Source organism: Syngnathus acus, chromosome 2 (genome assembly GCF_901709675.1).
Source record: "Syngnathus acus chromosome 2, fSynAcu1.2, whole genome shotgun sequence".
In the NCBI taxonomy this organism is placed as follows: Eukaryota; Metazoa; Chordata; class Actinopteri; order Syngnathiformes; family Syngnathidae; genus Syngnathus; species Syngnathus acus.
This window is the reverse complement of record NC_051088.1, coordinates 2,056,570-2,081,487: the sequence shown is the minus strand read 5'-3', so window position 1 is coordinate 2,081,487 and position 24,918 is coordinate 2,056,570. Positions and strand designations below refer to the sequence as shown.

Sequence of the window (24,918 nt, the reverse complement as noted above, 5' to 3'; positions counted from 1 at the left end):
TTCGCCTTTCCAAAGAAGCTTTCCAAACATCTCTGTCTTGCTCATTTTTACTTGCTTCGCGGGCTCGACTGAGGTGACATGTCACGTGACCGAGACGAGCGTCTTGACCTGAACCGACGGATGTAATTGGGAGAGAATCGCAAATTTTTTTAGATCTTTCAAAATAAATTCTTACTCATTTTTGCTAGCTTTGCGGGCTTGACTGGGGAAACATGTCACGTGACCGGGACGAGCGTCTTGACCTGAATTAATTGATCGTGGATAAAAAAAAATACTTTTTTTTTTTTTCCTGTGCGGCTTGGCGGCTCGGTACCAAGTGACCGGTGCCCGGTGGTTGGAGACTGCTGGTCTAGAGCAGACATGGGCAAACTATGGCCCACTCTTCTTCCGTCTCCTCATTGGGCTTTTTCGCCTTTCCAAAGAAGCTTTCCAAACATCTCTGTCTTGCTCATTTTTACTTGCTTCGCGGGCTCGACTGAGGTGACATGTCACGTGACCGAGACGAGCGTCTTGACCTGAACCGACGGATGTAATTGGGAGAGAATCGCTAATTTTTTTAGATTTTTCAAAATAAATTCTTACTCATTTTTGCTAGCTTTGCGGGCTTGACTGGGGAAACATGTCACGTGACCGGGACGAGCGTCTTGACCGTGGATAAAAAAATATAATTTTTTTTTTTTCCTGTGCGGCTTGGCGGCTCGGTACCAAGTGACCGGTGCCCGGTGGTTGGAGACTGCTGGTCTAGAGCAGACATGGGCAAACTATGGCCCACGGGCCACATCCGGCCCACGGGGCCGTTTAATCCGGCCTGCCAACCCTGAACAAATTGTATTATTAAACATTTTTTTTGGTCATTTTCCCTGCAATGACTGTGTTTCCCCAGTAGATGGGGAACCGCCCGCGCATTTATTACCGGAAGCCGTGTCAGAAAGCTCGGTGCATGTACTCAGTAGTACAGACACGCTGCACTCTGTGCTCTATTTCTATCAGTGCCGAATTGTGGGCTGTGATGTCAGCATTGTTGTAATTCGCGCGCTGAGCTTTCAGATACAGCTTTACGCTAAAGCCACCCACAAACCTTCCCCTGGAATCCTTCCATTAAAATGAGTGGCTTAAGGAAAAGAAAGGCGGACACTGAGTGCCGAGTGTTTAAAAAAAGAGTGTACAATTTCGCTCGACATATGCGACGTGACGAACATCAACATCAACCCGTCACAGATCTAGGTTAACGGACCAACACCTCGGCTCTATCCTAAGAATTGCCACAACAGATTTTACTCCAGACTATGATGCACTAGCAAAACAAGTGAGACCAACAACACTGTTCTCACTGAAAATGATTTGTTTGATCTTCTGCCCTCTGGGAGGCGGTACAGGAGCCTGCGCTCCCGCACCACCAGACTCTCCAACAGCTTCATACTCCAGGCTGTTAGGATCCTGAACTCGCTCCCCCTTTCTGCGTAGCGTCCTGTTCTTTGCGCTATGCTTACTGTCTGCTGTATGCACACTGGCTCAGTTTTGCTCCTCTTATTTATTGGGTTATTGGTTTATTATTTATTCATCGCTCATTTTATTTATTTTTTATTTTTTATTTATTATTTATTGTTTGTGCCTTCTTGTTTTTATTTTGTGTCGTCTACTTGTATGTCTCGTCACCGTGGGATAGAGGAAACGGAATTTCGGTTTCTTTGTGTGTCTTGACATATGAAGGGATTGACAATAAAGCTGACTTTGACTTTGACTTTGAAATGAAAGGGAGTTTATCAAGTTTGTTGTAAAAAAAAATGCATTTTGAATATATTTTGTACAAATAGCAGGGATTGAAACTAGCGACCATTCTCATTTTCAAACAATGCAGGATGCTCAAGGACATTGATGCACCATTGATGCATGTTTGCGACTAATCTTAACTTTTAATGTTCTTAAGGCCGACTTTAAGGAAGTGTTTCCCATTTCCTCACCTCTGTCACCAGGTGTTTGAGAGTTAAAGCTCTGCTCTAATTTTCAGATATCTGTCACCTTGTTGCCGTTTTGATTTCTTTATTACTTTATTTAGATGTATTCTTTCACTGACTCTTCAAGATGATGTATTTGATCAGAATGTTTGCCGTTTGATGTGATTTCGCCTCATAAGATGAACATTTTTCTTAAATCTGACCTGAAGTGATGGAAACTGTTATTCATAAAAACATTGTCCTATTTAATGAGAATCACTGATAGCAGTTTTTTGGTGAAATATTTTTTTAATGCTGTTAATAAATGCATTTGTTTTCAAAAAGCTTTTTTTGAATATCTATGCTTTACTACCTACTAAAGACCAAAACCTTTTATGCAATGACCTTTACATGTCGTTTATATTGCTTCACACAAACACTACATCCATCTGCTCCTGGTTTGGCCCCCCCGGTCAAAATTTAGAACCCAATTCGGCCCGCAAGTCAAAAAGTTTGCCCACCCCTGGTCTAGGGCCTATGTATATTTCTGACCTGCTGATCCCTTATGAACCATCCAGACCTCTCAGATCGTCTGGCACAGGTCTGCTCTCTGTTCTCAGAGTCAGAAGTAAACAGGAAGAAGCAGCGTTCAGCTTCTATCCTCCAAATATCTGGAAAAAAACTCCCAGAGACATGCAGGTCTGCTGCAACTCTCAATGTTTTTAAGTCAGAGCTGAAGACTTTTCTGTTTGCTGCTGCCTATTGCTGATTTTATTTTAATTTAAACTGCACTGTAACTCCGTTCCTGTTTTATTTGGATCTTAACTGATTTTAATTTTAATCAATTGTTTTTTTATGTTTTTTTTCACTGTGCCCTGATGCTTTTAATGTTTTCTTTTCTTTGGTGCGTTTCATGTTTTGTGTGAAGCACTTTGAATAGCTTTGTTGCTGAAATGTGCTATACAAATAAACGTGCTTTGCCTTGCCTTACTCTGAAACACTGCATTCCCTTCTAAGTTGGTTTGAAAACAAAACAAAACAAAACAGAACCTGTGATGCTAAGGAATAAAGATACTTCTACAATTCAGCACTATGCCATCAGACACTACTACGTGTAAAATCGGATATCTATCTATAAATCATTGGAAATCTAAACATGTTCCTGTGACATTGCTAAGATCTTGTTTAGATTGTGAATAATAATATTAGAAATATAAACATAAAAATACTGGTTAAAATAGCTTTAAGTTTACAAACAGTTCACAAACACTTCACAGTGTAAAACGTTTATGAATTTATTTAACAGAGAAGTTCATACAATTTGTCAAAAAATAACTCTTTTTTTTTTTTCTTTAAGTATCGTATTTGAGAATTGTTAGGAAGCGGAATCGAATAAAATCCGAACCAAAATCGTATAAATTCAAACAATTCCCAACCGAAGGCAGCAAATACTTTAAAAACAGCAGGGGTCAAATTTGAACCCACCATACAACAGTGGGGCAAAGAGCAACCAAGGATAACACAAAAGATTCAGACTGCTAAGTAGGATGAAAACCACTCAGGAGTGCTGACAATAATGGCCACCTGATGCTCAAAACGAGTCATCGGAATACTGTTCTCCACTGTTAGTTTTGTTTGCTGTCATGCCCAACTATTTGACGAGAGGGCAACTATTTAATGAAATTTAATTACCATTATTATAAAAATGCTACTGTAGTAATAATTGGGTGCCTTGCTTCTAAAATACATGAATAAACTTGTCTGTCACTGCTTGAAGTCGCACAGTGGTAAAAGATCACATGATCGCCATGTGACATCATTGTGTGTGTGCATGCAGGCCTTTGTGCCTGCGTGCATGTGAGATGTAAGAACTTACACAAAAGGTGAAAGTGTCGCCCCGGGGTGAAGCGCTCAGTGGTGATGCCTGTCAATTTATCTAACACTCGCTCCTTCAGGTGGTCGTTTCTGTCCTTGTACCACTCCTTCACTGTCACCACCCTCTGTACCTGCAACACACACACACACACACACACACACACACACACACACACACACACACACACACACACACACACACACACACACACACATGCATTAGACACAAACATGATAGCATCATCATCACATGTGCACTTTGCGTGTATGCTCACAGTCCATGTCCTTGTAGATGTTCAGTCGCGTCACTAGACCATCCATTCGCAGGTAGGGTGCAAACCTCTCCAGTTCTGCTTTTTTGTAGCGAGTCAACTTTTTGCCTCCTGGCCAACGAGTCTCCAAGTCTGAACACAACACAAAATATTACAACATAATGGCACTTCACTGTGGCACGCCATGATTGACCATTATCACATGAAAATAAAAACAAAACAGGCCTGCACCCAAAAAGCAACTCACAGTATAACTTCAACGTTTGGCAGGATGACAGACTCAATTTTCCTTTAAGGTATTAGAGACGATCTTATTCAGACTTTATTTTGTACTATTTCTCAAATTTCTCCCCACATACCACTGACAGACTGTTAAATATGTCGTCTTACAAGATATTAATATAAATAAACCATGCACTCTGTGGGACCAGAAAAACCTTAAGCAATCATTGTGAACAGTGGCAACATTTGTCAGTTAACTTGTCAATCAATCTGTTTTGTGTTTTATTTCCTTGTTGATATCCATGCTCGGTCATGTCAATGTGCCAAGTACTGTGCACGCGTGTAACGTGATTAAAACTTAGCAGATTTTGGACACTCTAGCTTTGTTGTAGCGTTCCCTGCTTGACTTCTGAGTGAAATGTCTTATTTTGTGTGTTTTCTGTGTCCTCTGCTGTCCATCCCGGCTGTGCTTTGTGGAAACGTGGCTCAGCGACGAACCCCCCACCACGCCGTGGAGCTAGCCGGGTTCAGGCTAACGCGAGCAGATCGCAGCGCGGAGCTCTCCGGAAAATCAAAGGGAGGTGGTCTCTGTTTCTACATTAATGGACGTTGGTGTACTGATGTCACGGTGTTGAAAGAGTTTTGCAGCCCTCTCCTAGAAACACTTTTCATAAAGTGCCGGCCGTTCTATTCACCACGGGAGTTCTCCTCGATCGTCATGGCGGCTGTTTACATCCCACCACACGCACGTGCGAGTGAAGCCACGCAGATGCTGGCTGACCAGGTAACAGACATGGAGAACTTCTACCAAACTCACTAATCATTGTTCTGGGTGATCTTAACAGGGCGAACCTCGCACACGAACTCCCCAGATACAGACAGCACGCAACGTGTCCCACCAGAGGGGCACAGACTCTGGACCACTGCTACACCGTGATCAAGGATGCATACCACTCTGCGGCTCGTGCAGCTTTAGGACTCTCGGACCACTGTCTAGTTCATCTGATCCCGGCCTACAGGCAGAAACTAAAAACTTCTAAGCCTGTGGTGAGGACTGTGAGGAAGTGGACAGTGGAGTCAAGGCAGGACCTCCAAGCCTGCTTTGACTGCACCGATTGGGGAGCTTTCGAAGCTGCAACTTCAGACTTGCATGAACTCACTGACACTGTCACATCATACATCAGTTTTTGTGAGGATCTGTGTGTGCAGACTAAGACCTTCTGCACGTACAACAACGACAAACCTTGGTTTACACCGAACCTCAGGAGGCTGCGCAAAGTCAAGGAGGATGCCTACAGGAGCGGCGACCGCGACCTGTTCAGGCAGACCAGAAACACACTGAACCGAGAGGTCAGGAAAGCCAGGAGGTGTTACGGGGAGAACCTGAAGAGACACCTCTCTGCCAATCCTGATCCCTCAACAGTGTGGAAAGGTCTGCAAAGTATCACGGGCTAAAAGAAACGAACCCCCCGTCCTGTGGAGAGCCCAAGGCTTGCTAACCAGCTAAATAAGTTCTACTGCAGGTTTGATCGGTCCTCCCACACAACGGGACTTCCTGCAGCACAATCTACATACTCACCTCTCCCCACGACTGCTCTGTCCACACCTCTATCATCGTTGTCACCCACTCTCTCTCTTGCAGAGGCCGCGCCCGCACTCCAGGTCCGCGAGGAGGAAGTGCGCCAGATGTTCCGGAGACAAAAGACCAGGAAGGCACCGGGCCCAGACGGCGTGTCACCTTCCTGCTTGAAAGTCTGCGCTGAGCAGCTGGCGCCCATCTTTGCACGGATCTTCAACCGTTCTCTGGAGCTGTGTGAGGTGCCCTCGTGCTTCAAGAGCTCCACCATCGTTCCAGTGGCCAAGAAGCCCGCCATCACAGGTTTGAATGACTATAGACCCGTCGCACTGACATCTGTGGTCATGAAATCTTTCGAGAGGTTAGTGCTGAACCACCTGAAGGAGGTCACGGGCCCCCTGCTTGACCCCCTCCAGTTTGCCTACCGGGCAAACAGGTCAGTGGATGATGCGGTCAACATGGGACTGCACCACATCCTGCACCACCTGGACACCCCAGGAACGTACGCCAGGATCCTGTTCGTGGACTTCAGCTCGGCGTTCAACACCATCGCTCCTGACATCCTCCAACAGAAGCTCATCCAGCTTGCGGTGCCTGCCTCCACCTGTCAGTGGATCACCAGCTTCCTGACCAACAGGAGACAGCGTGTGAGGCTGGGGGGCATCACATCTGACACCCGGCCCACCAATACTGGAGCCCCTCAGGGGTGCGTCCTCTCCCCACTGCTCTTCTCTCTCTACACCAATGATTTCTCCTCAGGTGACTCTCCTGTGAAGCTCCTGAAGTATGCAGACGACACCACTCTCATCGGACTGATCCAGGACGGTGATGAGACTGCGTACAGACAGGAGGTGGAGCGGCTGGTCCACTGGTGCAGCCAAAACCATCTGGAGCTGAACCCGCTCAAGACCGTGGAGATGACAGTGGATTTCAGGCGAGACCCTTCACCACTTTTACCCCTCACTATCCGCAGTAATACTATTCTTTCCACAGACACCTTCAAGTTCCTGGGAACCACAATCTCTCGGGACCTGAAATGGACCGGCCACATAGACTCTGTCCGGAAGAAGGCCCTGCAGAGGCTGTACTTCATGAGACAGCTCAAGAAGTTCAACCTGCCGCGAGAGCTTCTGAAGACCTTCTACACTGCCATCATCCAGTCTGTCCTCTGCACCTCCATCACTGTCTGGTTTGGATCAGCCTCCAAACAAGACAAGCACAGACTGCAACGGACAATCAGGACTGCAGAAAAGATCATTGGAATCAACCTCCCATCTATCCAAGACTTGTACCTGTCCAGGACCAGGAAACGTGCAAGGAACATCTCTACAGACCCTTCTCACCCAGGTTGCAGTCTGTTTGAACTACTCCCCTCCGGACGGCGTTATAGAGCTCGGTACGCCAAAACCAGCAGACACAGAGACAGCTTCTTCCCCCAGGCTGTTGCTCTGATGAACTCACACCACTCATAGAGTCTCAGAGTCATTACTGTGCAATAACATCCTGCTCTTCACACCTTTTTGAATTTGTCTACACTGTTTTTGCCATTATTCACATGTCCTGAGTGTTGTTAGTCACCTAAATGTTGAACAGAGGGTGTGTTTTACCGAAGTCAAATTCCTTGTTTGGCACGCTCAAACATGGCGAATAAAAACTCTTGAATCTTGAATCTTGAAATTGGCTGATGAACGTCGTGATGATTAAAGTTCTTGCAAAAGAAAGCCTGTTTTTGACAATTTTGACAACTTCAAATGTGGCGCTCGTGCATGTGAGTGTGGAGGCGTTTCCTAAAAACAAAAGGGAAGGTTGGGGAGGGGGGACCTGCGCATGCACAGTATTAAAAAATGGACAAATAGGCTCTGGTTTCCGAGCTGTCAGAAAGATCATCTGTAATGCCTTTAAGATCTGTCATATTTGTCATCTGTGTCATATTTCAGTTTTGATAGCTATCCAAAGAGTGCAGGGTTTGATAAAGATTTGATAACATCGGTCAGGTGTTGAATGTGACTGAAGACAGGTTCCAAATTCTTATTACTGAATTATTATAAGGGCGGCATGATGAGACACTGGTTTGCATGTCCGCCTCACAGTGCAGAGGTTGTGGGTTCGACTCCGGCTCCAGCCTTCCTGTGTGGAGTTCTTTCCATGAACACTCTCTTTCAACGCTGTCAAATCTATAATTCCTTTCGACTTCATTATCGTTTGAACTGAGTAAGGAGCATGTCTGTCCTTTGTGAGTCACCACAATTCCATAATTTAAAATAGTACAATAAACGTTTTATATGTAATATTTATCTTGATGTTGTCATGCGTGGGCGCCACCGGCCACTCGATCACGCCCCCTTATCACCGTCACCTAGCACTGGCTCATTGGGAGCGCCATATTAGCGCGGCCAGCGCAACACCCTTTGTCAGCTTGTCTTGTGATGTCCTTGTACGCACCGGTCCCAGTAAGCCTGACTCCCCGATTCCTTGTGATTTGGTCCCTGATGTGTCTGTTTTGTCCAACCTTTTCAGTCAGCAGTTATCCTCCTCAGTAGCCGTCTATCTGCAGTCCGTCCACGCCAGCGAGAAGCCCAGTCGAGCACTCCATCCCCTGGCTTGCCATCCGGCCATCGACGCCAGACGAGTTCAGCCTCGCCCGTTCGCCTCTCCAACCCTCCACTGATCCCTTTCCCCTTCACAATAAAATCTGTCACGTCCGATTCGTTACAGATGTTTTTTTCTTTGTTTGCTTTTTTGCTCTGAGAATTTAAGTAATAGTGTGACGTAGAATGACGATATTGTGGATCTATTCATTCTTCACGATACCATTATTGCCAACGCCTATCATGCAAGATGAAACCTGGCCAGTTATTTGTGCTTGGGAGAATGTTGATTTCATTTTCATGTAAGATGGAGCTCCTTTTTTGGTTTTGTTATTCATAAATTAGTCTCCCTTCTGTGTAGAAAATGTATTGGATCTGCAGAGAAAAAATCCTTGTTCTGTAGAAAGCAATTTGATTTGCTGCAAGCATTGAAAATTACCTAAAATTACCTAAAATTACCCAAAATTACCTAAAATGACAAGTTATATAGCAAATTTGCATTATAATGAAGGCAGAATAGTTTTAATTATTGTCAGTATATAGTTATTTCCTTTCTGTTCAGTCTTTGTTGGGTCATAATCCTATGGCCTATGTGTTGTGTTCTTTGTGCTATGCTATGCTATGCTACGCTACGCTATGTTACTTATCTGGCAATGTTTCCACCAGACATGAAAATACCCAGGTAGATAATTCTGCCGAACTGTTTGGTGCCATAAAGCAACTCTCCAACAATGTACGTGCTCTGAAACCACAAATTGCTAAACAAGTGCATAATGTGAGCCATCCCAGACAGGATCGTGCTCCCCACAGTGATATTCTTAATGATAGTAATCCCAAACGTAGTTAGAACCATCCAGACACTAGTGCCCACAGCAGAGGGAAATACCAATGCTCACCATGCATGGCTCCTGTCCGAGATGCCCGTTCCTATTCACCCACCTATCACCCGGCCGTGGTTCCCCTGTTGACAGCTCCTTTGAATTGCAATGCTATCATTGTGACATCACTCCTTGGCGTGCCTGATGTTGGCAGTTTATTGGTGTGATGGGTCTGGCCAGGGTTTGTTGGTCACTCGCACTGTGGCTTCAATTCAGGTTGGCTTGACTTACGTTAGAATCATGAATTCAACTACCTCAGACTTTCAAGTGGCCTGTGACACAAAACTTGGTGATTTTTATCCCATGGGCCAAGACAGTGACAATGACTACTGCATAGTTGAACCAAATGTAGATGCAGTCACTGCCCAGATTGAATCCACTAAGCAGTTAGTGCCAGATACTAATCGAGAGCAGTGGTCCCCAATCACCGGGCCGTGGACTGGTACCGGTCCGTGGGTAACTTGGCACAGGGCCGCCAAGCCGCACAGAAAAAAAATAAAATAAAATATAAATATATATTTTTTTTATGGACGATCAATTTATTCAGGTCAAGACGCTCGTCCCGGTCATGTGACATGTTTTATTTTTATGTGGTTTATATTAGGTTTTATGCCAGTCGTATCATTTCATTTCATTGTATTTATATATTTATTATAAATGTATTATCTATTTATATAAATGTATTATTTATTTATATAAAGGCCGGTCCACGAAAATATTTCTGACATGTACTCGGTCCGTGGTGCAAAAAAGGTTGGGGACCACTGATCTAGAGGATTCCACTTTAACTACTGATCAGAAACAGAAGATCCAAACTTTACTGTTGTACTACTGTGACGTGTTTATCCGCCAGGACTATAAATGCACTGACTTAATTAAACACAGCATCAGGTATAGCTTCGTGATACTGCCTATGCAAGCCACACATTGAGTCCCTCAGAGAAAAACAATCGTCTACCTTTGATCGTGAGCTGTTTGCTGTTGTTTGGTCCGTGAGGCATTTCAAACATTTTCTTTCAGGCAGATCTTTTATGATCACTGTCCACAAGCCACTTGCTCAGCCTAAATAAAGCTGCAGTTAATAATAGTCCTACAGGCAGACAGGGCATATGAATTCTTGAGCTGGATGTCTATGATTATTCTATCACACATCTGCAATGTAAGCAACATGCAAATGCGATGCCAGCACAGAAAGACTTGACCCAACCAAGTCATGTGTTTAGGTAGCTGTCACTGACAGAGACTGATAGGGACACCGACACTAAGGGCCATTTCTCCCAAGACTCAGAACAGCTGAAGAAACAATAACAAGGGGATGAATGCCTATGTACAGTAATTTCATGGGTAAAAGACAGTAGTAATGTGTAAAGGCAAGCTTGGTAAGCTGAGGAATTCCTCCCCTGCATTGTGAAAGCAGTCGCATGTTTCCGAACATTACTATTAGACAGGATTCTCTGCAGGGAGTCAAAACAAAGCCCTCAGTCTCCTGTGAACCTTCAGTTTGAAAGACCAACTTGCTAAGTACGTTGAACAATCTGATGGTGAATGGAATAAGTTCCTCCCACAAGTTGAACTTGCGTACAACTTTAGTGTACATGCCAGCACAAGTTTTTCTCCATTCTTTCTTGTGCATGGCAGGGAGTCGAATTTGCCACTGGACATCGTATTGGATTGTATTCCAAGTATGACATCGCCTACACCAGGTACACCTGCGGTTTATGCCTCTCACTTGGTGTCTCGTTTGTCAGATGCGTTTGCTGCTCGTAACTAGACAGTAAATTGCGTGAAAAGTCTCAATACAACAAGAAGGTTGCACACAAGCCAGGGGATCTTGATCAAAATTAATAAACTAGCTCCCCAAAAGAAAAGGCTGTTTTTCATTTGAAAGCAGATGGCACAAGATGGAGAGCTTGGTGTGACCTATGAGATCACTGATCCAAGGAAAACACATTCACGGACTTGTGCATCACGATAGACTCAGAGCTTTCGAAGGTGCGTTGCAATCTGTTGAGGGTAGGGATAAGGCAATTTCACATGGGCTGGACACTGTTCCATCTCTTTTTCCCCTTACTGCTTTGTCAGGGACTCTACCTTATTGTCTTTCTACACAGGGTTGGACAGTCTAATGCTGCACCTGCAGCCTCTCCCGTTGCCCATCCTTTTGTGTCTCGCACTGGTCGCAGGATTTGTAGTCCACGGAGGTTCAGGAATTTTGTTACTTGATATGTTCTTGCTAATGGCTCCATGCTGCGTTTTGTTACTAATAGCATGTTGCTCTGCTACTTTCTTTTTTTACTTTCTCTGACATCGATGCTAATTATCTTCTTTGTCACATTGCTAATTGCAGATGTTATGCAAGTTGATTCACACATTATACTTTCATGGTTGTGTTTTATTTGAAAAGTGGACATTACATTTGATAGCAGGGGAAGACTGTAACACATGATTTGGAAGCCAATTGGTATTTTGATTTTTGTATATTAATTGTGGGATTATAAATTATTTTGTATTAGTATTATTTTCTAAGATGTAATAATGTACAGATTTATGTTTTATCCTACTTGCAATTTTTGTTTGTGAATTGCTCTGCTACGCCCTTTTCGTGTTGGATAAGTAATTATTGGATAAATAAAGATAAATAAACGGAGGGAACGTGAGCGCACTGTTGTTTGTAAAGAAAGAATAAAGATGCAGCAAATCATACTCCTGCTGTCTTGGTAATCTTTCACAAAGAAGGCACCAGAAAGATACATCCCTGAGTCCAAATTGCAATCCACCATATACAGGCCCCTAGGACAAGGTACAACAACATTCCAGGATTACAGTAACAACTGAGATAATGCAAGAAAAAATCTTAAAATGGTAAATCAAGATAACCACTATGCCACCACGTGCTGCGAAGGACTACTTCAACTTAAAGGCTTACTAAGGCAGTTTTTGACATTTGGCTGCTTGCTCAACTCCACTGTCTTTTAATTTTAATTAACCCTAACCCTAAATTTATTTTCAAAACAAAGGTTGTACACGGTATTGTCCATTTTGTAATAGTTCAACATACACTGCTCAAAAAAATTAAAGGAACACTTTGAAAACACATCAGATTTCAATGGTGAAATTATTTTGGGGGGATATCTATACTGATATGGACAGTTTAATGTCTCAGGAACAAAAGGATGCCACATCTTTTGATGGAAATAAAAGTTTTCAGCCTACGGAGGGCTCAGTATATACACACCCCAAAAATCAAAGTGAAAAAATGATATGGCAGGCTTGTCCATTTTGCCTAAATTCAATTTCTGCAACTCAAAATTCTTTTCAATATCTTGTGTGGCCCCCACGAGCTTGTATGCATGCTTGACAGCGTCGCGGCATGCTCCTAATGAGATGACGGATGGTGTCTTGTGAGATGTCCTCCCAGATGTCAAACTCCTTTCCTCTGGGGCCGAATCCCTACATGTTTTCCAAGTTTCCCTCGTTAAACACACCTGATTCAATTAATCAGGCTCCTGTAGAAAGTGAGGACGAACTGGTCATTTGAATCAGGTGTGTTTAACGAGGGAAACTTGGAAAACATGTAGGGATTCGGCCCCCGAGGAAAGGAGTTTGACACCCCTGGCTCCTGTAAAGTCTGAGGAGCAACCTGGACCGAAACATTATGTCCCAGAGGTGTTCTATCGGGTTTAGATCAGGTGATCGTGAGGGCCATTCAATTGTGTCAATGCCTTCATCCTCCAGATATTGTCTGCATACTCTTGCCACAATAGGTCGGGCATTGTTGTGGATCAGGAGGAACCCAGGACCTACTGCACCAGCGTAGGGTCTGACAATGGGTGCAAGGATTTCATCCCGATACCTAATGGCAGTCAGACTGCCGTTCTCTAGCCTGTAGAGGTCTGTTCGTCCCTCCATGGAAATGCCTCCCCAGACCATCACTGACCCACCACCAAACCGGTCATGCTGAATGATGTTGCAGGCAGCATAGCGCTCTCCTTGGCTTCTCCAGACCCTTTCACGTCTATCAAAAAGCGGCGGATGCTAATAGGGCCAAGGCTGAATTGAACTTTAGTGATACGTGTAGTGGGGCATTTTTTTAGCATTTTATCGGTGGCAGATCGTGGCAGAGTTGTTACGGTGCAACTTTGACCATGGTGAAGAGTTGTTGTGCCATAGGATGTGCCTATCACTTCCAAAAAGGCGATACCAAGAAGCTGTATCGGTTCCCTGCGGACCAGACCGGAAAGGATAGCTGGGTGGCGGCGCTTCGTAGGGCGGAACATGGCCGCAACAACTCCAAGCTTTGGAAGCCAACTATCCATTCTTACATCTGCTCAAATCACTTTGTGGGAAGTACGTAACTTTGTTTTATTGACGTCAACATTCATCTGTGAGGTATACTGGATGTAGTGCTATAAGGTACACATCCACCATCAGAGGACGCTGGCATGAGTGCCTCTCATAACATTTGAAATGTACTCTTTATTTATTTTAATATATGTGATGTTTGTTTTTTACCCTGTGGGCCAAGAGCCTGTAATAAAGTTTATTATTATTGCTCAGATATTCCCTTTTTCTTGCTGCTACTCGGCCATGACCTAAGGAATGCATAATTACACAGCTTCATTACAGTATGTTTGTCCAATTGCTAGTTTCTAATAATTAAATTGTTCACATATCTACAATTATAATATAGTATTATATTATATTATATTATATTATGTACTGCCATGGCTGGCATCTTCTCCGTTTCGCTCCACTGGCTGTGACTCAACGGAATGGACATAACCAGCAGTCAGGTAGCAATATCGTTGCAAACGCTTGTAGGCTCTCAGGTCTTCCTTGGTATATTGACTTGAACAATCTATCAAATAGTTGTAAATGTCTGGATATGTTACTGGCGGAAAAGTCGCCTTATCAGAGGACCAAACGCTTGCTGTCCCAGCTCCTGCTACGTTTGAGCTGGTGGCGTTCTTACTTGGTTTCCACACCGGATCAACACAAATGTTATATTTTTTCAACTTTTCAATGTATCTCTTGTGGCTTTCTTGGTCCAACTGGACGAAATAATCACTCACGACACCCACCCAGGCCGCCATCCTCATGAGTCTAGTGGCAGCGGACGAGGCTTTTTGCCACCCAAACAATAATGGCCGCCCCGATCTGTGATGTCAGTGCCTATCCTCTGTTACTATGCAAAAATGAAGACTATAAGTATATACAACAAGAAGTCCCATACAAATTGGACTATCTCCAGGACCTTGCTAGGCACCATGTACAGGAAGTGAGTGGATGATGACATGGATGAGCTTCTTGACAAAAGAGTCAGTGAGGGATGAGTGGAGTCCAAAAATGTTTTTAAGGTGAAAGGCTGACTTGTTGGAAAATTGATAAGGGATTGGGTTGATGGGTTTAAATTCAGAATCATCCCCACGTTGCTGACTGCTGCACGAAGCACCCTTCATTGTAAATGGAGATATCTCGTGTCATCGTGGTATAAAAGCTAAACACATGTCAAAATTGTCAAACAGTATAATGTGTAAGGGAGAGAGCAGTTGAATCAGACATTGGGTACCTTGTTGGGAAATGGTGATTGAAGAGACCCAGGATCTTGGCATCTCAAAGACACGGTCCTCCTCTTCTTCTTCGTCCTCCTTCAGACAAAAACGTTCACAATGTCTCTCTGACTCTCCATCTACTTCATGTTATATTTAAAAAATATTGTCTTTGTGTTTTGTTGTTTTTGAGTGTCACATTCAGATGTCTGTCTTTGCTCACGCATGCATGCTGAAGGAATAGTATTGGGGTTTTTTTACATTTAAAGGATTTATGTTTGCTATACAGTTGCCATTTAAGATAAATAAAAATAACCAAAGTAACAGTGTAATGGTGTTTGCTATAATCACTTTCATTTAATGCTAAGGGCTGAGGTGTCGGTGAGGGTTTAAAGTGCGAATATGACTGCAGAGTGACTGCAGGTGGTGGGTGGTTGCAAAAGCTAGTGTGAGTGAACACACTGCGCCCGACAGATGTAGGAGGATGTGACCGCACAACCGAAAGCGAAATCTTCACCCAGATGGCCCCACGGAGATGAGACAAATTTTTATTTAGCAATGCAGACTTAGACTTAGACTTAGACAAACTTTATTGTCATTTTGTCAACACTAGGTGTACACAAAATGAAATTTCGTTGCATACGGCTTTCAACAATGTAGTGGTATTTCGGCTGGTTAAAAAGTGACATTCTATATAAAAATATGAAATAAGATAATTATAAAGTACAAAGTGCAGCAGTGATAAAGTATGTAAACAGTGCAGGAGACAAAAGCAGTATTTACAAGTGTGCAGAGGAATGCTACGTTTGAATGTTCAACAGTCTGACGACAGCAGGGAAAAAACTATTGCAGAACCTGGTGGACCTGCAGCGGATGCTGCGAAACCTCTTCCCAGAGGGCAGCAGGGAGAACAGTCCATGGTGGGGGTGTGATGGGTCACTGATAATATTACGGGCTCGGGACACGCAGCGCTGGGATGACAAGTCCTGAATGGAGGGAAGAGGAGCCCCGATGATCCTCTCTGCTGTCCTCACCACTCTGCTCAGGTTCTTCCAATCGGAGGCGCTGCAACCTCCACACCACACCGAGAGACAGCTTGTCAGAATGCTCTCTATGGTGCTTCGGTAGAACGTCCTCATGATGGGTGGGGGCAGGTGGGCTCTCCTCATCCTCCGCAGGAAGTACAAGCGCTTCTGTGCCCTCTTGACCAGTGTTGTGGTGTTCACAGTCCAGGTGAGGTCGTCTGTGATGTGGACTCCCAGGAATTTAGTGCTGGTCCTTCTCGCAAATCAGCCTCACACACAAATCAGCCATGTCTAGAACAGCCATACACTAATGAGGCACAACCTTTTACCGAATTTTCCGCACAAGGCGCTTCGGGTTGAAAGGTGCAGACTCAATTGCGGGGGCTTTTCTGTACTTAATCCACACACAGGGCACACCGCATTATTGGCTGCATGCATACATAACTTACTGTAAACAGAAAGAAAAACGTCATGGAAGCAAGACTGTGCGTTCGGTTGTATGAGTTCAGTAGTTTATTCTACTATTTAACCATGTACTATACTGTACTCACATTATTGTTAATCGATATTCATACGCAAGTCTACCAAAGTCCTCACCTTTTGTATCCGAATTAAACAGCTGGGCAAGTTTGCCATTAAACATGCCAAGTTTCCGCTCGTCATTTTCTGTGTCAAACTCGTCACGTTGCTCTTCGGCAGTAATCCCGGCTTTCCGGAAAGCTTGAATTCTGCCTCGTAAGCATGTCTCTTTGTCGATGGCAATTTAGAGAGTTTATTTATTAATGGCGGCGGAGGGACGTACAGTCCTCTGATTGGTTTACCGCCCTGATCAACGGAAAACGTAATGGCTTCTGATTAGTTCATCGGGTCCACATATTATGCCCACATATTGTGTGGTGGCAGCCACAAAACAATATATATATGGATATAGACACACAACAATATATATATAGATATTGGAATTCGGTCCACACAAAAGGCGCACCTTATTAAAAGGCGCACCTCCGGTTTTTGAGAAAATTAAAGTCTTAAGTGCATCTTATGAGGCGAAAATACGGGACTTGAATTAATGAGCATGGTTTGGAATTTAATTAAATCCAGGGCTTGATTGCCAATACTGGGGACTCTTGTGCAAGTGGAGCTTTTCCTGGTCAGAGTGGTCATAGTGCTAATGTTTACATGCGGTCATAAAATAAAAAGGTTTGTCTTTGAAAAATAAAGTCAAATGTTGAAAAAAGCCTTATTTATTTACTGAATATAGTTTGAGAGGAACTGAGTTAATGATGGGCTATTTATTTATAAATGTAACCATATTTGAAGACAAAATCAATCTTGTATGGGAAAAGCATTGAAAACAACAATAACCAAAGAATTGCTTGTTAACTGTCAGAGACAGCTGTGTGAGATTACATGATAAACGTGGTGATGATGATATACGTGTTCATTTATGAGCCACACACGCATGCGCACACACACACACACACACACACACACACACACAAACACACGCACACATACATACCCAAGTCATGCCCATCATTTTCATCTCTTTCCTCTTGAGGAGGTTGATGCTCAGTTGTCTTTTACTGGTGACACCAAACAAGATGGGCTCCCACAATTTGATGTCATGCAGGTCATACACCAGCTCCTGAACACACACACACACACACACACACACACACACACACACACACACACACACACACACACACGCACACTAACATTTTTTAATTTAAATGTTAATTTATGCTGAACTTAGTTTCACACTTGTACACTGGATAAGCCTACACCTCTGTTCAAATTAATTTTTAATGATTTTAGAATACAGTAGAACCTCTGACTTCGACGGTCTCCAAGTTCTAACAAATCGGAGTTCGAACCAAAAATTCGAAGCTTTTGAACCCCCGAAACCAAACAAAACACTGGACTCCGAACAGCCTTCCGAGCCAGGTCAAGGCTAGCCGATGGCGTCTTCGCATCCACGAGCGTTCCCGAAGCAACGTTCAGTTCGACTCAACAGCTTAAAGTGCGTCTCGAGTGCTTAAAGCTCCCGGAACAAAAATACTGAAAAGGGTGACGCAACCAGATGTCATCAACAATAGCCCAGTGCCCTCTAGTGGCCGGAAGAAACCTCTACAGTAAATGCAGCACCTCCATTTTCTTTGTTAAGAGCCAAATCGGCTGCCTTTAACTTAAAAACGGCATCAAATGCATTTCTTTTGTCCCCCATAATGAGGGGTTGTGTATAAAAGCTTCATTTCTCCATTAATGTACATCTTGATGTCGGTCTGTCTCTTGTTCATGTCAATTGTGCGCCACTATCTGCCTAGCATACTGACATGCAATCAACACACCACTCTTCTCCCCAGTGACCACGCCCGGACTGACCATAGGGAGAACCGGGAGTATTCCCGAAGCGCCGGCCTAGGATTGGCCTGCTGGCCTAAGTCTCTCTGTTTTTCCAAGATATTTATAGGTCTGCACTACCTCCACACAGACTCCATTCATAGTCACTGGGTCAGGACGAAGTCTGGGCCTCCTGAAATCCACCACCATTTCCCTGGACTTGGCGGCCCTCTCTTCCACCAAAACATTCAACACGGGGTGTGGACTGATTCCGGTTCTCTACACCTCCAACTACAGACCGGCCCACAACATCTTTGTGAAGTTTGCCGACTACTTGACAGTGTTGGGGTTGATCTCAGGGGGAGGCGAGTCAGCCTACAGTAACGAGGTCCTGCAGCTGTCTGCAGTGCACTAAAACAAAGGAGATCATTCTGGACTTCGGGTAGTCCAAAACACTCCCCTCCCCCTCACCATCAATGGCGACTCAGTAGAGAGAGTTACATCCTCCACCTTCATGGGCACCACCATTTCTGCTGACCTATACTGGTCGGCCAACACCAAGGCTGTCCTCAAGAAGGTGTTTGGTTCAGTGTGTGGGTTGTATGGTACATGTTTCCATGATACCAGACTTTTCCAGGGTGGCCTTCAGGTTTTTGGATGTTTAATGTGTTTTTTTCAACCATTTGTACCAAACTTCAAAGACTTCAGTCTTGTATTTGCAAATTATCGTACTTCAAAGCAAGCTTCGCACACTCTCTTAGGGCAGTGGTCCAGTGGCCGATCTTTTTTTTTTTTTTTTTGCACCATTTTTTTGGAGCAACATGAAGATAACCATTTCATTGGTGGCTCTAATGAAGCGTTTGGCCATCGTGAAGCGAATGTAGACTTGGTACTGGTAGCACCGGAGTCAGTTGAATCAAATCAGACACCCACCACAACGATGATTCATACGGTCCACAATGATGATTCATACGGTCCACAACGCTCCGTGTGGTTCAACTTCAAAATAAAAGCGCAAAATGGAGGACTATTCATGGATACCAATGCCTCGCTTATCTCGTTACATTTAGGAAATTAAATGTGTTTCCACGGTCTCAATGGGAGACAAGGCACATAGCTGCCACTCTCAACAGGCTCTTATGTCATAAATATAAATTGAAGCCCCTTTCTATAGCTATGCCTCTTTCTAAGGTTACACCCCTTTCTTGCAGTCTCTACACAGATTTTTGGTGTGACATATTTAAGTGGTATTCAGTGGTGTATGGCGTTATGTTTGAACCCAAACTAGAGGATGTACTATTTAGGATATCTTTTTTCCAAGTTACAATGTCTCCATGCAGTCTCCAGGTTATGTATGGAATTGTAATTGGAGACAAAATAATATTAAGAATGTGGAAGCCAGACACTGTGACCTAGACAACTGAACTTACTGGCATACTACACCTGGAGAAAGTGCGATACTATGGTATGATCAGAGACTCTACAATGGGGGAGGGATACTCGCCAAATTGCCGAGGGCTCCAAGCTGTAAGGAGCGCCCAGAATATTGGTGACATTGGCCCTTTTGTCAATGACAAAATGACTGAACTTTTAGACATGCAACATCAATTCATTGGAGAAAAAAAACAGGGCCCCTACTAGCTGTCACTGCCTAGTTGCAGGGTTCGGCAAACCTTTTGACTTGTGGGCCGAATTGGGTTCTGAATTTTGACCGGGGGATCGAACCAGAAGGAGCTGTGAAGTAATATAAACAACGTGTAAAGGTCATTGCATAAAAGGTTTTGGTCTTTAGTATGTAGTAAAGCATGGATATCCAAAAAAAGCTTTTTGAAAACAAATGCATTTTTTAACAGCATTAAAAAAATATTTTACATGTTTATATTGCTTCACACAAACACTACATCCATCTGCTCCTGGTTTGGCACCCCGGTCAAAATTTAGAACCCAATTCGGCCCGCAAGTCAAAAAGTTTGCCCACCCCTGGTCTAGAGTAAAATTTGTTGTGGCAATTCTTAAGCTAGAGCCGAGGTGCTGGTCCGTTAGCCTAGATCTGTGACGGGCTTTGTTGACGTTCATGTGGCTGAACGTCTGCTCACACACATAGGTTGAGTCAAATTGTCCACTCTTTTTTTAACACTCGGCACTCAGTGTCCATCTTTCTTTTGCTTGGGCCACTCATTTTAATGGAAAGATTCCAGGGGAGGGCGGCTCGGTGGAGCACTGGTTAGCACGCCTCACAGTTAGGAGAGTGCGGGTTCGATTCCACCTCCGGCCCTCCCTGTGTGGAGTTTGCATGTTCTCCCCGTGCCCGCATGAATTTCTCCGGGCACTCCGGTTTCCTCCCACATCCCAGAAAACATGCATGGTTGGCTGATTGAGCACTCCAAATTGCCCCTAGGTGTGACAGTGAGTGCGGATGGTTGTTTGTCTCTGTGTGCCCTGCGATTGGCTGGCAACCGGTTCAGGGTGTCCCCTGCCTACTGCCCGATGACGGCTGGGATAGGCTCCAGCACACCCGCGACCCCCGTGGGGACAAAGCGGGACAGAAAATGGATGGATAGATGGGTGGATTCCAGTGGAAGGTTTGTGGGTGGCTTTGGCGTAAAACTGTATTTGAAAGCTCAGCACGCGAATTTCGAGAATGCTGACGTCACAGCCCACGCATTCATTTATCGCGGCTTCAGTACATCGCGAATTCCCCCCCCCCAAAGAAAATTCAAAAATCCAAAATAAAAATTCTAAATTGAGGAATTATGGCATGAAAATTGCCCGCACGCCAGCAGAAGGCAGGGAGTGCCCACACAATTGCAGAACGTACACTTGTACCTTGTTATATAAAAAGTTGTTAGAATCGTAAGAGTTCTAAAAACATACGTATTTACTAGGGGTGTAACGATTCATCGATACACATCGATTAATCGATATAATGCTCTACGATTTATTGGCATCGATTCCTAACGTAAACATCGATTTATATCGCCGTGTTTGACCTCGGACATTAGACGCGACTTTATTTTGAAATCCAGTTCATTGTCGCTTGCTTCCTCTTTCCGGGAGCAGTACGCGGTGTGTTGTGTTGTGAGCAGAGCAGGCACGTGAAAGGGGAGCCGACAACTACGCGGCTCCTGGGCTGGTGCTATGGCTAGTGTCCAAGAAGACGAGGAAATTCGCTCCCCTTTGGGCTTCAAGTCATTCGTTTGGAAGCACTTTGGATTCCAAAGAAAAGATGGCTCAACGGACAATTAAAATTATTGTAAATAAATAGTTCAGTAATGCACTTTAACGTTAATGGTATTACAAAAAAAGAAAGAATATTCATTTTTCTTTACTTATATGAGAAAAAATATAGGAATTTGATAAAGTTCAGTGTTAAAATAAGCACTTTGTATACTACAATACTCTTGTAATTTCCTAAATAAAGAGTTTGCAGTACCTTGTTGATTTTGCGTATGAATTGTTATAAATCAGGATATTGTTCTATATTTTTTATTTAAAAAAAAAACAAAAAAAAAAACCAAATCGATCGTGGAGCACTATATCGTGATGTATCGTGAATGAATCACAGCAGGCTTTAAGATATCGGCAAATGTCGTATCGTGGTTCTTTGTATCGATATGATATCGTATCGTGACAAAACCCGCGATTTACACCCCTAGTATTTACAGTATTGTACCTTGTTATAAATTTTTTTATAATAATAACAAAAGTTCTAAAAACATATTTACAGTATGTACACTTGTAGCTTGTTATAAAAAAGTTGTTATAATAATAAGAGTTCTAAAATATATTTACCGTAATTTTCGGACTAAAAGTTTCAAAAAAAAAAATATTTGAATTTCAAGTGACGTCAGCAGCACGACGCGGCGTGGCGGTTGTTTACAAAAAGGACAAAGATTGATCACGGGATGACGAAGATGACGAAGGGCCCCACGTACTACCGGCATCATTAGCGGCTTTGTTTCGAAGTGACACGGAGGACGAAGAGTTTGAAGGATTTAAGGATTTGGAGTGACACAGAAGGTTTGAAAAACTATTATGGCTTTTACGCACGCCCGGTCCTACTCTACGGAGCTTTCTTTCACCTCCGTGGATAGAAGTCGGGGGCCGGCGCTCGGCCGGGTGGCTGTCCAGGGACGGTGGATGGGGCTCGGACATGGCTTTTACGCACGGCCGGTCCTACTCTACGGAGCTCTCTTTCACCTCCGTGGATAGAAGTTGGGGGCCGGCGCTCGGCCGAGTGGCTGTCCGGGGACGGTGGATGGGCCTCGGTCATGGCTTTTACGCACGCCCGGTCCTATTCTATGGATCTCTCTTCCACCTCCGTGGCTGGAAGTCCACGCCGCCACACGCCTGGAAGTTTGTTTTGTTAAATAAAGAGCCGTTTACCAAACCCACGTCTTTCCTTGTACTTTGTTAACGCTACAACCTAGTTATATACTAGATCTGTGGAATAACGACGAGGCTGACGTCAGGGCGCACGCGCGGCGTTGTTGACAAAGGACGAGGAATTTGATCGATGAATTTAATGATTTAGAGTGCACAGATGGTTTGATAATATTATTGCTTGTATAATAGTTATTTGATATCTAATTTATATATCGTTATATGGGCCTGTGGAATATTTTGAAGTGCAAGCGCCGTCAGCGGCGCGCACCCATTGTTGACAAAGGACGATCGATGGATTTAATGAATTGGAGTGACACAGATGGTTTTATAAACGTGTTATTTATGTAATAGTTTTTTTTTAATAACTCTGAACGTTACGTCAGGCCCGTTCTCAGCTCTTCGTTTGTGTTTATGTCATGTTAGCATACCTATCGTTTAGCCTGTTGTTGCTCGTTCATGTCTGTTCTTGGTGTTGGATTTTGTCGAATAAACTTCCCCCCCAAAATGCGACCTATGCTCCGGAGCGACTTATATATGTTTTTTTTCACGTTATTGTGCATTTTATGGCTAATGCGACCTATATTCCGGAGCAACTTAGTCCGGAAATTACGGTATGTATACTTTAGCTACATCAACATATGCTATACACACACACACGCACACAAACACACATGCACGCACGCATGCACGCACGCACACACACCCACACGCACACACACACACACAGCCAACCTCCACAGGGAATATAACAAGCTACAGCTTCTCGGCACTCGGCTACTAGGTCGGTGTATTTTTCCCTCTTTCTTTCAGAGGCATCCTCCAGTCCTCCCTCCCAGGGGACAGTTAATTCTGCCAAGATCGCAGTCTTAACTGCAGGGGACCACAGGATGACATCTGGCCTCAGAGAGGTGGTGACAATCTCTGGTGGGAACTTGAGCTGCCAATCAAGATCCACCCTTCCAGCTGCATCCGGGTGTTAGCAGGGGTGATCTCTTTCTCTGGCTGAAGGTCTGAGCACCGGCCTCTTGACCAACAAAGTGGATGAATGTGTGTGTCTTGAAAGGAGGGTGTTTGGCTCCATCTATTCTCTGCACTTCAAGGACTTCTGCCAGATCATGCCTGTCATGAACAAGTGGAGCAGGGCGACCAAATGCAGCTTGGATCAGGGTTTATTGAAGGGAAGGGAAGGGAAGTGGACGAACACAGACACAGGCGGGATAGAGACTCACGGCCAGAAGACAGGCAAACAGAAGTCCACTCGGACACGGAACAGAATCTGACCGTGAGCCTCCACACAAGACCGGGGGTGAAACGGGATGAGCAGGACAGGAACACTAGGCGCAGACACAGACGGGAGACAGCAGTAGACAGCGACGACAAGAAACACACGGCAGGGTTTAAATACATCAGATAACAAGAGGGAGCAGATGACAGACATTACGATAACGAAGGGGTATGGTGAGGGAAGTTGCCGGCCGAGCGTGCTCTGGCACGGGCGTGACAATGCCGCCACCTATAGAGTAATCCCTCGCTAGATCGCGATTCGTTTATCGCGGTTTCAATAAATCGTGGATTTGTTTTCCACAAAAACCAATCCAAATTTCAAAATAAAAATTCTAAACTGAGGAATTACGGCACGAAAGTTACCCGCACGCCAGCAGAAGGCAGGGAGCGCCCACACAATTGCAGTACGTACACTTGTACCTTGTTATAAAAAAAGTTGGTATAATAATGAGTTCTAAAAACATATTTACAGTATTGTACCTTGTTATACATTTTTTTATAATAAGAGTTCTAAAAACATATTTACAGTATGCACACTTGTATCTTGTTATAAAAAAGTTGTTATAATAATAATAAAAGAGTTCTAAAAACATATTTACAGTATGTATACTTTAGCTACATCTACGTGTGTCACACACGCACACACACACGCACGCACGCACACGCACGCACGCGCACGCACGCACGCACACGCACGCACACGCACGCACGCACGCACACACACACACGTGTATCATATTTATATTTATATTATTTATACATTATTTTCTATGTCATTTATACTATTAATATAGTATTTACATGTTTGAAACTATTATTTAATCTTCTAATGATAACATAAGCATTTATACAGTTTAATATACATTTATTGATACACAAAAATGTATGTATGTTAAAAATGAGAGGGTGACACTACTTCGTGGATTTTCACCTATTGCGGGTAGTCTTGGAACCAATTATCCGCGATAAACGAGGGTTTACTG

General features: G+C 43.9%; 1 protein-coding gene across 4 annotated transcripts in view; it reads right to left on the bottom strand.

Annotated features, from left to right (window-relative positions):
* Positions 1–24,918, bottom strand: part of LOC119119492 (dynein regulatory complex subunit 7-like) — a 78,410-nt gene that overhangs the window by 29,112 nt on the left and 24,380 nt on the right. For all 4 annotated transcript variants that reach the window (XM_037245916.1, XM_037245919.1, XM_037245915.1 and 1 more), the window contains exons 8-11: positions 17,442–17,567; positions 14,915–14,993; positions 4,085–4,213; positions 3,811–3,940 (exon numbers count right to left, since the gene is read on the bottom strand). In XM_037245916.1, the coding sequence (XP_037101811.1) occupies positions 3,867–3,940; positions 4,085–4,213; positions 14,915–14,993; positions 17,442–17,567 (408 nt within the window). In that variant the 3' untranslated portion in view covers positions 3,811–3,866. The remainder of the gene's footprint in view (positions 1–3,810; positions 3,941–4,084; positions 4,214–14,914; positions 14,994–17,441; positions 17,568–24,918) is intronic.